General features: G+C 39.3%; 1 protein-coding gene across 1 annotated transcript in view; it reads right to left on the bottom strand.

Annotated features, from left to right (window-relative positions):
• Window positions 1-13,804, bottom strand: part of ANTXR2 (ANTXR cell adhesion molecule 2) — a 123,574-nt gene that overhangs the window by 49,613 nt on the left and 60,157 nt on the right. Inside the window, exons 13-16 of the mRNA XM_067297454.1 lie at window positions 8,301-8,342; window positions 7,148-7,243; window positions 2,893-3,060; window positions 1,554-1,634 (exon numbers count right to left, since the gene is read on the bottom strand). Of these exons, the coding sequence (XP_067153555.1) occupies window positions 1,554-1,634; window positions 2,893-3,060; window positions 7,148-7,243; window positions 8,301-8,342 (387 nt within the window). The remainder of the gene's footprint in view (window positions 1-1,553; window positions 1,635-2,892; window positions 3,061-7,147; window positions 7,244-8,300; window positions 8,343-13,804) is intronic.

Genomic DNA, 13,804 nt, shown 5'->3' with positions numbered 1-13,804 from the left:
CCCAAATAAATCTCACCCTTTCTTCCTTTAGAACAGTACTAAACTTCATCCTACTCACCAAGAAAACAATCTAAACACTAGTTACCTCTCATTCTCTCAAAGGTAACTCCTTCCCTTTAGCTGCTCTAATCCTCATACATCATTTTTATAGTGTATGTTGCAAAAATAGTGTTCTGGCACACTGTTTCAATAGCATTAATCCAATTTCTTTGAGCTCTTCTCCTGGCCTTCTGTTTTCTTTGCTATCACATTCCTCACTTTCATTGCCCTGCAGTTCAGAGCAGACGCTGAGCAGGTAGAGAATTCACAGTCCAGTGTCAAGCTTCTGTATATTATGCAGGGAGAGACGAGGAGGAGAGAAAAGGGACACTTCTTTGAGTTGGGTACCACAGGGGGACAAAGATGAACATCACAAACAATAGGAACCGCATCTTACTGATGCCACGCAGGGAGAGAGGCTGCAGGGCTCCAGTGGCAAGAGGGAAGGGGATCTAAGGAGAGCATCCCCATCAAACTATGACTGGGAAGAGCAATTCTGATTCTTCATATCAGCATCACACATCTCCCAGAAACAGCTGATGCTCAGCTGCTGGGCTAGATCCTCAGTGAATGTAAGCTGGCATAGCCCGACTCTTCAACAGAGTTATTCTGCCTTACAGTGTCCGAGAACCTGATCTGTCATGCCCGTCTGGGGCCAGTTTACTGAGAGAATGTTGATGTCTCACTTAGAGGAAACAGTTTGCTCCTAAGTCTCTTCGGTGTGTCATAAACAGGAAGCTGAATGGTTCTAGTAGATTTGAAATACCTTAATGATAAATCAGTTTCCAGAGTAAATGCAATAGTTTAAAGTAATGCTTTCTTAAGGTGCAATAACCAGAAATAAATGATCTAGCATTACCGTAAAAGGTCCAAATAATAACTATTCCTGCTGCTTCCCAACCATAGCAGTCTTTGTAGTGGAGGTCACTTTTTCATGGGTTCCACTACCCTATGGAAGAAAGGACTGGAAAACAAGTTCCCTCACTTCTTCCTGTGAATGCTGCATTTGGTGTGTATTTTTTTTACCTTTTCTTTGCTTTTTTACTGTTTTCTTTTTCAAAGGCTCTGTGAATATTGAGCAACAGGAAGCAACATGCATGGAAGTTATCAATGGTCACTTAAATTGGATGTATTTTTAGGGTTCTGATTGCCAGACTCTACTCTTATAAACAGCTGGATTTAAGAAAGAATAGCAAATTTGTTACAGAGAGGTTAGTCTGCCTGAAATCTGAACTATGTTTTTGTCGTCCAACTGCAAACAAACAGAATACTTACAAAATTCTTCATTATACTTTCAGGAGATCAGTGTTTCTGCAGCATTTCTTGTCTGGTGCAATACCTCTTTCAGTGCACTTTTTCCCCAAAGCATTGTTTTTCTTCTTGTATCATTCTTTTGACTTCATGGCTTGTTTTAGTTAAGCTCATGGAATTATCAATGCTCACCTGCTGTTAAAGCCTTGCTGTAACGAGCCCCTTTTTGCCCACCCTAGCTGGTACAATTACAACACACAAACCTCATCTCCTTGCTGTGGTCGCATCAAAGAGACTCTGTCATACTGTCGTCGTAACAGCGCCCACAGTGCATCAAGTCGACCCTGTGGCAACAGAGCAACAGGACATTCAGTATTATAAAATCAATCATTTGAAAGTCCACCACATCCTAAGTTATTGTTCAAGGAGATCCATGGAGAAATCTACTGGTATAACTGAACACCAGTTCCTTAGAGCCAGGTGAGCAAAGCATAAACTTAGACTTTATCACCTTACCGCACAGCGGGCTTATGCAGTCTTTCCCATTAGTGAACGCAAGGTACTTTTCTCTACCTCCACTGAGAGCTGAGTGGCTGTGAGCTGCCCCATGTTTATTTCTGAGTGATCTTAAAGTAACACGTTTGTTTGCCAATACTTTGAGATGAATTGCCACACGTCCATCTAGGATTTCTCCCACAGAAATGTAAGTGTTTTTACAGCCTGGATAAAGCAAATTCATCATTCACAGGAAGCCTTGGACCTGCTAGGCACATGGCCTATAGCTGATATGTGCTGTACAGTCAGTCCAGCCTGTACCGAATGCATCAGATTTACTGTGAGTGCTCAGACTGCCTGTGCAGAACATGTACAGCAGCTCCGATGCTTGTCAGAAGCATCCCACTCAGCACGGATGGGTGCTTCAGGACACTTTGGTGTTAAGAAAGGACATATAGGAATTTGTGAAGACAGAATGGCCTTATCCATACTCTTAGCTAAACCTGTCTATTTTCTGCCTTTATATATTTAAAGAAAGGTGTTTATGGCCCCATCTTCAGTTTTTGAGAGAAGCTTATTCTGTTACGCTTGTTATGGGTTATGCTCGTTATGGGTTTGCAAGTGTCTCATAGCATCTTCAGAGGAAAATGTCTTTATTTTATACCATTTGTTATGTTTCACTTAATCAGAATTTTGCATTCTGCTGCTTTATATTATTTTCTTCCTTTCTTGATTGGTAATGTGGACACAGGTTGAAAACTTAGTAAATTGCTACAAACTCTGTACAGAGAGCTCTATGCTTAATTAGATATACACTGAGATAGACCAAATGCCTATAAATACAAATATAAATATATTTTGATTCTGTTACTGTAAGACATGTCCCTTTCTGTGGAAAGATAACAGAATGTGGTACCTAATGCTGAAGTACAGCATTTAGGGCTAAAAAGTGCTCCAGCTGTTTGTCCTGAGTTGGGAATTTACTTCGAAAACTGCTTGAATGGGAATACTTGAGAAATACGGTACAGTTCATCACGCATGAGACTGGTAAGGCAGACAAAATCCTGCCTTTTGTACAAAGTTATATTGTACCAAAGACTAGATTACCTTAATTGGTGTGTACCACTTCTCCTGAATGACTGGTGAGGTAGGCTTTGGTTTAGGTGGTTTAGGATGAAAAGGTTCTTCTGCTTCTTCTGGGAGCTTCACCACAGCATTTTTTGCTTTTTCTAATCTAGCCCCTTCTTCAGTAGATCCTTTATCACCCCAGCGAACCTAAGAAAAGCCAGAGTACAGACATAAATACACTGTATGCAAAGGATAAGGAAATTATGGTAAATAACAGAAGTAGCTGAAAAAATTTTAAATTTGGAAGAAATTCTAAATACTAATAATGAACAAGAGAGAAACATTGAGGAAAATGTTTACTCTTCCTGTTTTACTGTGAGCATTCTTAGACACATTTGTAAATATGAGTGGCTGTCTCTCAGCAGCAAAAAGTCAAGAGAAATGCTGAAAAATTCTAACATGCATCGCCTGGGATGTATAAGAGACAGGAAATCCGAAAAGTCTTCCATTATTAGTGATGTAAAAATATCATTTCTAGTTCTGATTTATCCTAAAATACCAGACCTTAATCTGACACTAATGAAAGCTTAGGCTTTAGCCAGCCTAGATTTCTGAACACTGTATGTTTGTTGAGATTCCCAATTTAGATAGCAATACTTCAGCAAGATTTAACAGAAACTCCTTGAAGGTGTTCAGAGGTTTTGAAGTAGTTCTGCAAGAAGATACATACTGGAGAGAAGGCAGATGAAGTGGTCTAAGCTGCATAATAAGTAAATGTCTAACATGTAACAACGTGTATTTTATCACTGCCACAAAGGATATAAAATACATACAAATAGTTCAAAGGGAAAGGAAACCTGGATTATTGCTGTTGGTGAGACAAGCACATATTTCTACTTCCATAAAAAGTTGTACTGACTATGCTGTAAGGAGAAAATACAGAAAAAAACTTCCATCCAAGATAGATTGTTTGTCTTACTACAGTAATCCTATTTCTTCTTGGGACTTGAAACATTGTGCAGCAACTTGAACAAGTATGTTTGCTGTATTCTGCAAACAAACGAACCTAGACAAGACTGTTATTTACTCATCCAGAAAGAGCATCTAAAAGCTATGGCTGGAGTTTGAAAGTTCTTAGTAAAACCAACCTGGATTATTTTCAGTGCAAGACTTTCTAAATCATGCCATCTGCTAAAATCTAGCCTGTAAGGAAGACCTGATATACCTAAAGCCAGGAAATTAAATTCTGACATTACATCTTGGGTAAATGTGTCATGCTGATGAGTCATGAAACTGTTACTGGAAAATTATTCACTGCTCATGGTGCCAGCCAACCATTACTGCAGAATGCCACCAACATTCTAGTTTTTTTCAGGGACCTCCAGACTAGAAGTTCCAGGCATAAAAAGGGAAGAATCAAAATCAGAAAAAACAGAGAAGATGATTGACTGATCTTCCACCTTGGGGAAAGAATTAAGAGCACCACTGCACACTGCTTGATTACAAAGTTCTATCTTGCCAACTGCCAGTTCAAGCACCAGAAAAGTAGACAGAAATACAGTGGGATGCAACAACTCTCCCACTGCAAAGGGGCACAAAGTCATTTTGCTGCCCAGGAAAAAGACACGCTCCTTGTCTTCCCTCTGGTGCCTGGAGGGAGAAGACTGCTCCAGGTCCTGCTAGGAACACTTCATAATGTGCTGGGATAACTATGCCATGGAATGGCAGAAAGAAGCAGCCTGCTTTCTTCATCCTCATCAGCTTCACATGCAGAATGTGCTGGTATGGTGGGTGAGGAAAATACATAGGCAAGTCACTGTCTGGCCCCCTTCAGACAAATAAAATGCCTTGGAGGAAAATCATGTCATTTCATCACCATCACCAAGTGTCGTTTACCACTGCAACCTCAGTGCAGAAAATGAGAATACCAAAGTACAACAGAGCTTTATTTGGTCTGTAATAGTATACCTCACCTTGGTAAAATACAGACCATCCTTTCTTAGGAAGGGAATTGTTTTTAACCTTTCTGTTATTTTGAATCATACTGTTCAGCTTGCTCAGTGATTTTTTTTTTCTCCCTGGGGAATCTTCTTTCTGCAATATTAGAATGGGCTTTCATGTCCAAGTAGACCCTGCTGAGTCATTAAAATGCATCTGTATCTTTCACTGTGATCAATGGTACTTTTACAGTGTTTTTTATGAGGTTGTTAAAATGTATTTTAAACACTGTTAAAATCATTTAGAGATAGATGGTGGATTCCTTACTGAAAAAATGACCTTCTCTTTCAGATTAAAGTGGCTTCACCCAGAAGAAACTGGAATTTGTGGAGTCTGACAATACAACTTTGATATTAAAACTTAACAGTCTGTAATGGGTGGGGTCTAGTAATGGCATCATAAACCTTTAAAGCAATGCCAAAAGACGGATCTAAGAAGACTGAGCAACACTAGCTAAATTATTCTGGACTGTCATGGGGGTGAGGGTGGGGAGCGGGGGTGAAACTAGGCAGGAGTGAATGAAGTTGCCCCAAAAAAGAATATAGCATGCAAACTGAAGTAGGACAGGAATGATAAGAATAAGTTTACTGGCTTGTTCTCTCCTTTCCTCTATCTAAGGAAACTGCCAGAAGAATCAAGCCGCCAGAAGAATGACAGAGCACAGAGCAGCAATAAAAAGTAGCCAACTGAGTGAATGACCACATGAATTGAAAACTGCAAAAAAACATAAAGGACTAGACCAGTGAGTTGTTCTTTGGCCACAGCACAGAAATTGCTACATATTTATCGTCAAGTAAGGAATAACTTCTCTTTGACCTGCTAACCTTCATCATTGTGTAAGAAAGTTCTTGTTTTCTCTGTCTTTTCTACACTTGCTCTGCCCTGATTCACGAAAGGAGCAACATACTCTCTTAAGCCAGTGAAAGATATAAGGTCTGATGTTGCTTAATCCAGAAGAGCTGGAAACGGACAATTAAGCCAGCAGTTTGCTCAGCCACACTGTTACAAATACTACTGGACAGAGGTGAAGCTTCATATTTAGGGAGTAAGAAGTGGAGCCCAGCTCTGAAAATTGCTGAATACTCTCAGGTCCCAGAGAAGGACAGAGACCCAGCTCCACAGAACAAGGTGCCTTTCAAGAATCCAGCTCTAACAGCACCATGTTTGTGTTCTCAACAATTTCGAATGGTTTACATCTTTAGCCTGTCCAAATTCTAACTATAGATGAAAATGTTTTCTAACCTAAATATTTCTTTTCCTCTCTTCTTTGAAGAGGAAATACTGTATTTTCACCATGTGATAAACATGCATTTTCTCATGAGTACTGATAATATTTGTGTTCATTGGGTATCTATCAGTTTTCTGTTCCACTGGGCAGGATCCCATTTCAAAACTGTAATTATTTAAACCCTGGAATCCCTTCTGGAAGCTCATGATGGCTCCTGTTAAGAATCCAGGCTTATAATTCTTTATGTTGGAAAGCATTTTCTAGTTTGCATCTGAAAAGCACTGCACAAAATGGTTTCTTTTTTTAAAAGCCGAGGCTCTTCTAAATTAGCAATTCTGAAATGCTGAAGGAGACGCATATAAACAGGACAGCCTTAAACTTGCACACACATTCTTCTTCTACGTTTGAAAAGAGCTCAGGCAAAGCTGGTTCTTAGGCCCATATATTTACTTAATGTTTGATCAAGATATGTCAATAAGGCTTAGATGGGTATTTCAGAGACAGTTTCCTAGATTAAAGTTAAAACACACAGAAAACTGCTTTGCAAATTCCGTAAAGGCTGACTTGACTATAAAATCTGACATAAGGACATGCCCATAAGGATGCACATTTTTCATTCTGTTTTAATTAACATGATGCTATCATGTCTCTTCAAAGACAGGCACTGTTGTCGCTGTGAGTTCCTTTGGGATCAAGCCTCTCCTTAGCGTCACCATTGTCAGCGCATTTGGCTGGCCCACAGTTGGAGGACTTATGTTTCACTGTAATTTCTTCCAAAACATTCCGAAAAGGCTCTCACTCTCTCTTTCTCATTAGCTTGATGGAAAGAGCATGCCTTCATGCATCTATTTAAAGTTCCAGTCAAATGGAACTACTGAAAGCTGTCCTTTCATAACCGAGGTCAGAATTATTCGATATGGTAAAAATTTTACAAGGCTTATGTCACTGGGAAAGAAGCAAACATTATACCATTGTATTTCCAGTACACTTTAAAAGTCTTTGTTTCCACCATCTGCAGCCTCAGAAATCTTGTGCTTTAGTGAACTAGCATGTCCACAGAGTACAAACCTCCATTCTTTTAATTCCTCCAACTCCTCGTCCACCATAGTAGGAAGCATCCACTGTGGGCCATTTCTTGGTAGGCAAGGGATCTTCTTCTTCTTCCTGTCCATAAATTCAGATATGTTTACTTTAAAAAGAGATACTTTTTTTCTTTTTTTTCTCTAAGTGTCTATCTAATATATGGTTTCATTAGAGTTCACAGAGAAAAGGTTTCCCCATCTTAGGTGCAAAGGACCAGATTTTTAGGTTCCCCAAGTGTTTGCCAGTTTCCAAACAAAATCTAGTCATGTTTGAAAATCCTTCTACATTTTTGGGCATGGAAAAACACTGGTGGCAACCACTGTGAAAGTCCAAATGGGGACTCCAGCTATGTATTCTACTGATCATAATTCATGTCTTGTCCTTTTCCTTTCCACTAATAAAAACAAGCAAAACTCACAGAAGGAGAAGGATTTTCAGAAGCTTTCTCTACAGAAAATATATTGCCTTCAAAGAGCCCGATTATCAGCCCTAGTCATTTGGATTCAGCAGACGGTGCTCAGCAGATCGGCAGATAAAGGTTACACAGCCAGTCACTGTTTCCTAAGCCAACCTTTGTCAAACTTGCTCTTGGCTGCCTCTGCTCAGTGAAGTACCTTATCATGGACTTAACTTTCAGAATAAGCTCGAATGCATTCAAGTGGTTGACTAAATCAAAACCAAGAGGAAAGAATACTGAAGACATCAGAACATCCTCTTATACATTATTGCCCATAAAAGGTAGAAAAATTTCCCTGTGTTTGGAATATCAAAGCTGCGGGAAAACCCTGAAACAAGTCATTTGATGATATGAACTATCATACAAGAAGTACCCCATCTCTCTGCTTTCACTGCAGATTGGGAAACTTAATGTTAAACTGTTTTGGGATAAAGCCCCCAAATATTTCTCTGGATATGGGCTTAAGTTACTTGACTCATACTGCACTGACTCATGCTGCACTGAGACAGGACAGAGATTTGGACTTTGACCATCCAAAAGTCTCAGCTTAAGGCTTCCCACTGGTTTGTTCTTCCTTCTTTTAGCAGCTAGGACAAAGAGATGGATTTGCAGAACACAGGAAAGCAAAGGGGAATGGTATCATGTAACCAACGTGGTCCGTGGAGCACCACCATACTGTACCTCTTTTGGAGCTGACGGAGGCGGAGGAGGATCTTTGATGACCTAAAAAAGCCAGACATACAAAAGCATAAGTAACTGCATCGACAGCATCAAAAAGCCGACAGAAAATTTTAAGTGCACTGTTTCTGTCTGAGTCCTCCACATCTGTTTGCAAACTGGCAGCCACTGCTGCCAAGTCCCTTGGGTATTGATTATCAAGGCCTTCTGGAAATTAACACCACCCTTCTGATAGAAAATAAAATCAATTGACTGACAGACACTCTCTGGGCAGACGTGTCTGCCCCTTTGCTTCCTGACCGGATAAGATTCAGTCATTCTAAGTAATTGCCAGTGATGAAATCCTATGGAGTTAATTAGCAAGCCTGGGAGGAAAAGCAACCCAAGGTCTATGTGAGGTCTTGAGTAATCTTGGGCCAAGATGCCTGCTTCCTTGTGCCGTGCTGCTGAAGAATTTCTGGCCCAGTGACAAGTGTGAAATGCCTACTGGTAGCTCAGGCTTCACCTCTAGACGTCCAGATCATTTCCGTAGATCTCACATTTCAGATAATAATTTAAATACATAGCTCCTTGACTGTTCAGTGTGCAGTGTCTACATGAGGGAGTTACATTCACAAGGCTTCTTAAACTGTTACTGGAGAAGGACAGCTTCTGTTAGGGTAATTCACTTAAACCTTACCCCCAGCCATAAGACTGCTTGGCTACCAACTGAAATTACCTCTTTATGTGACTAAAAAAAAAAAGACAAAAGTAAGTTCTCTGTTGGATAATTGAGGCCCTGCATTTGTGCTGCATGAAGTGCTTGTAATTTTGCTTTAGGTTAGCCTAACTTCTAACAAGCTACAGAATATATAAAGCACATTTAGGTCATTTAAACTTCTCCCTCCGATTTCTTCCTGTTCTCTTCCTCACGTACGTATTGTGAATCCTAGGGAGTTCCCTGGATACTGATGAACAACAGTAAAGGGAGAGGAAGAGGAAGGCAACGACCCTCTTAAAGGATGATGATAAAAACTGAAAGCACAGGTATTGTTCCACAAGACAAACAGGTTAGTAAAGCTAAAAAAGAAGCCCTTCAGTTTTTTAAGAGTCTTTTTTCGTATGTATTATGTAAAAATGACCGAAAAAATACCCCAGGAAGATAAAACAGTCTAGTTCTGCTGGGCCTACAAACCCAACTAAAGTTGTCCCCAATGACAGATACTTTAAATTTCCTACTATAAGAGTAAATACCTTAATTGAAATATATTTTCTTCATTCTCTGCTATTAATTACAGTACTTTCATTTACTCTACTACTGCCTATAAATAATGTCATTGCACAGATGCCTAGCATCATACATAAAAGAATCATCTTTTTGTTGACCAATACTCAAGAGTTTTCTTTCTTGATTAACATTTCAAGTCACAGTGGCACCAAAAATAGTTACTGTTAATATAAGCTATGTACTTTTAACCCTGGATACAGGAATTACATCAAATAAGACAAATAAGTAATGGCACCTTTGGAAATATTTTTCCACAGTACTACAGGTTTTAAGATATTAAATTGTTTATTAAGCTCGGAGTACTTTCAGTGGATTGGAAAATCAATTATCTATTTTAACTAGACACCTCTTTCATGCCAGGACCTTACAAAAACATGTTAAAAATATTTTTATTTAAGTATTTCTGAGTATTTTTTCTTCTCACCCATCAAGAATTTTCAGAATACTTAATAGAAATCAACTATTTAATTAGTTGAGCTTTCCTGAAAGCCAGACTGGAATTACTGCCTTAACTTTACAGAAACTAAAACATAGAGGGATCATGGAACAGATTCTGAGAGATATTTGGGTGCTGAGCAAGATTTTCAAAAGATCTTTAATTCTCACTGAAAACAATTAAAAGACTGGAAACAGTAAAAGCTACTTTCAGTCTAAGGTTCGCATTATCTTATGTATTTAATTCTCATCCTTCTTTCCCCTCTGCCTGTCTCTAACCATTATCTCAAAATACGTATTTTGTCGCCAAGACTGTAAGCTGTATGAGGAGAAAAAGCCAAGCTAGGTTGCAGACTTGTACAAATACATCTTTAACAATGATATTACTCCACTTTCTATAGCTCTATGATTCTTATATCCTGGAATCTCTCCTGAGCAAAGACGACTTTGGATAATAAACTTTATGATGTATGCTAAAGCTTGCTTGGGCCTAATGCCTATCAATTTTGACAGAATCAAAATTTCTACCCCAATGAATCAAGAAAAATACCACTTGTTGACCTCACTGGGCTTCATAAGCCATAACTGAGTGGAAGTTTTTGTCTTACTGCCTTAGCAAAGGATCCAATCCCATGCCAGCTGCTAAACTCCCTGAAGTTATAGGGTAAACTTGATTTGAAGCTAACCGATACATTAATTAGCTGCTATTTCTAATAGCTTCAGAAAATGAAACTTGTTTTAAATGTGACAGTGGTGTGAGAAAATAATCTGCTTTGAGTAGCAGATATTCACCCCTGCTGACAGAAGTGGAATGTAAATGCCTGCATCCTTATGTTTCCACAGGCTCCTCACACACTCACACACTCGCTCGCTCTCTCGCTCGCTCTCTCTCTCACTCACACAAAGAGTATTCTCAGTCTTGTCTGATATTTCAAGTAAAATTAGCAGAAAGCCATTTCTGAAAAAAACAAATCAAGGAACCCATGCAGTTTTGGCAGAAAACAATGCAAATGTAGCATAAAACTGCAGATATTGAAGATCATAATACTGCAAAATTAACTTTTCCTGAACTTGATTCACATCATTTAAATCCTGAAGACTCTGAATAATGCTGCTGTTTTATTAACCACATGTAGAGATGGATTCCTCCCTAATTTTGTTTTGGTTTATTATCATCATCACCCAGCAAGGCTGCATCTCATTTATTTAGTTGCAAAGAATGAAGACTTGAGTTTGGAGGAGAGCCGATTTCTTAAAAAAAGAAAAAAAAAGTTAGTTGCTTCAGGCAACAGTCCCTTTGATCTGCTCATTAACACTTTTCAAATGTTCGAGTGATGTGGGCATTAGGAAATGTCAGCACCAGAGCCTGAAGCCAGCTTGATGCGATCATATGTTCTGATATTGAGGGAAGAGTGAAAGAACTGTCAACAGTGAACTGCTTTAAGAAAAAAAGGAAGAAAAGGAAGAAAAAGGAGTCCCCCCACCCCAACCTGTAACTGTACGTGGACTTCACATAAAGGAACACTGTCAAGACTGATTCCTAGCAAGGATGAAATAAGTGCCCAGACCACCCAAAGCACACAACTCTGACGGCCTGCAGACAGTAGGAATTACATACTTGTGGCTCCAGATACTCATTCTGTTCTGCCTGTAACACCTTTCTCCTCTTTTCCATTTGATTCTAATCTATGTGACATTTTTCAGGCTTGAGGGCTGCTGCTTTCTTCCTCGCTCCTGTTACTTGTCCCATGAAACTGAACATTCCCCTCTGCCAGGTAAGCAGGCTCAGCGGAAGGGAAGAGGAGGTCCTGCTTAGCCTAATGTGCTGCCCCTCTTGTGAAGGACACCGGCACCAAAGCCCGAGGTTCTTAGCCAAAAGTGGTGATGACACATAATGTGAGCACATCGGATGCAGGAGAGAAGGAAAAAGAATGGGAGCACAGTATAATCTGAGGAAACAAACATCAAAATGAAAAGAAAGGAAGAGTCAATATTTGGTAATAGGGTCAGTGTAAAAGTATGTGGTTTTGGAGCTCTGTATTGTTGTAGCAGTGAGCCCTAAAATGACCTTTTATTTTAAAGGAAATAAGATATCCGTGAGAGGTGGGACAAAACAACAGGGCACCAACATTCAAGGCGCTTTGGATTTATTGCTCCTGTAGAAGTCAGACTACTTTTTAACAACAGCTCACTGATACACAGCTCGAGACTTCCCTTAAAATAGACATTTACTGATATTACCAAATACTATACCCAGAAAAGATGTTCAGGATAAATTACCATGCCTTAAAGTAAACATCAGGGAGGAACAGACCTAAGCACAAGGTGAATCAGATTCCAAGGGCATTTTCCCACCACTGAGAGCGGCTCTTTGTGGAGATACACAAGTCAGCTCCACACAAGAGAAGCCAGGCTAATTACCCCACATGGAGTCCTGCACTGATGTCACTGTGCATCTTCTGGCACCCAAGGTAGTATCACTGCTCTGCAATTCATTATACAGCAGAGCTATTTCAGTTAATTGGGAGTTAGCTTAGGTATTCCTCCACAGCTCTGCATGATTCATTTATATACACCTGTAATGTAAACTGAGCTCCATTCCCTTCCAGCTGCTGCAGCTAATATTTTAATGTATTATACTGGCATAGCTACCGTAAGGGCTGGAAATCAGCACTGCAGAACTCTACAGTTGACTTTTCTCTTGTATGACTCTGACATAAAAATACAGAAGGTGTCTTACTGATTGTCATTACAAAGTCATCACTGTAAACAGAATTTCTGCTCTCAAGGGACTGAGATACTGCAGTCACTTTTTACTGTAATGAAAGGAAAATACACAGGGTATCAAGATTTACTACACCATGGGAACTGACCAGCATGGACTTCTGAACACTGGCTGATGTGACAAGTATTTTGATTTTTCACTAGGCTGTACATGTGTAAACCTGACTCTGAAAAAATCACCCATTTGGCAAATGATTAAAACTGTATGTACAACTGAATATGATGTGATCTATAGAACTTCCAATCGTAAAAGACTGATTCTGGGCTTACATAAATTAGACATGCATGGATATGTTCTGACTGACAGTGATATTCAGCTAGTGACAAAAAGCCAAGAGTTTTAGTGAGGCAACTTGTTCTGAGAGCAATTAAGAACTAAAGGAACATTAGGTTTCCTGATATCAGTCAACTCAAAGGTAAGTGTGTTTGTTTTTAAAATAAAAAAGAAAAGCTTAAAAAGTCAGTAAGAGGCCAAAAGTCAGAATGGTCTGTTTCAGAAAAGCAGCTCTTAAGAGGGGATAATATGATCACTCTCAACAGACTGTGAACAAATAGCAAAACACAACTCACTCAAAGTCATGGATTTTTTTAAGAATCCTGTAGGTGTCTACAAATAGCTCAAAGGAGACACTGAAAGAAAAGTTACCTGCCTTAAGATTTCAGTTATATTTCACCTGCATATTTTTAAAATAACTAGTCTTTGAAACACAAAACGTTTGCTTTTCTACCAAAAAAAGTCTGCTGGAATATTATTTCCTTCACATCCTCCATCTCCCTACCACACTGCCTCAGATGACAGAGCTGTGGAAAACGTCTAGCTGTAGACATTTTCTATCTGTAGAAAATGTAGAAACTAAGAAGTATGAAGCCTACCTATGAATTGAAGTGAGCCAATTATTTTAAAATAAGAAAATGAGCAGCTTTCTTCTGATTGATTTGTATTTTTCCTCTTCCATGAGAAGGTTCATGAAATAAACTATTGCTGAAGGAAAACAAGTAACAGACAACCTTCCTGGGTTTC

Source organism: Apteryx mantelli, chromosome 5 (genome assembly GCF_036417845.1).
Source record: "Apteryx mantelli isolate bAptMan1 chromosome 5, bAptMan1.hap1, whole genome shotgun sequence".
Classification (NCBI taxonomy): domain Eukaryota; kingdom Metazoa; phylum Chordata; class Aves; order Apterygiformes; family Apterygidae; genus Apteryx; species Apteryx mantelli.
This window is presented reverse-complemented; position numbering and strand designations above follow the sequence as displayed.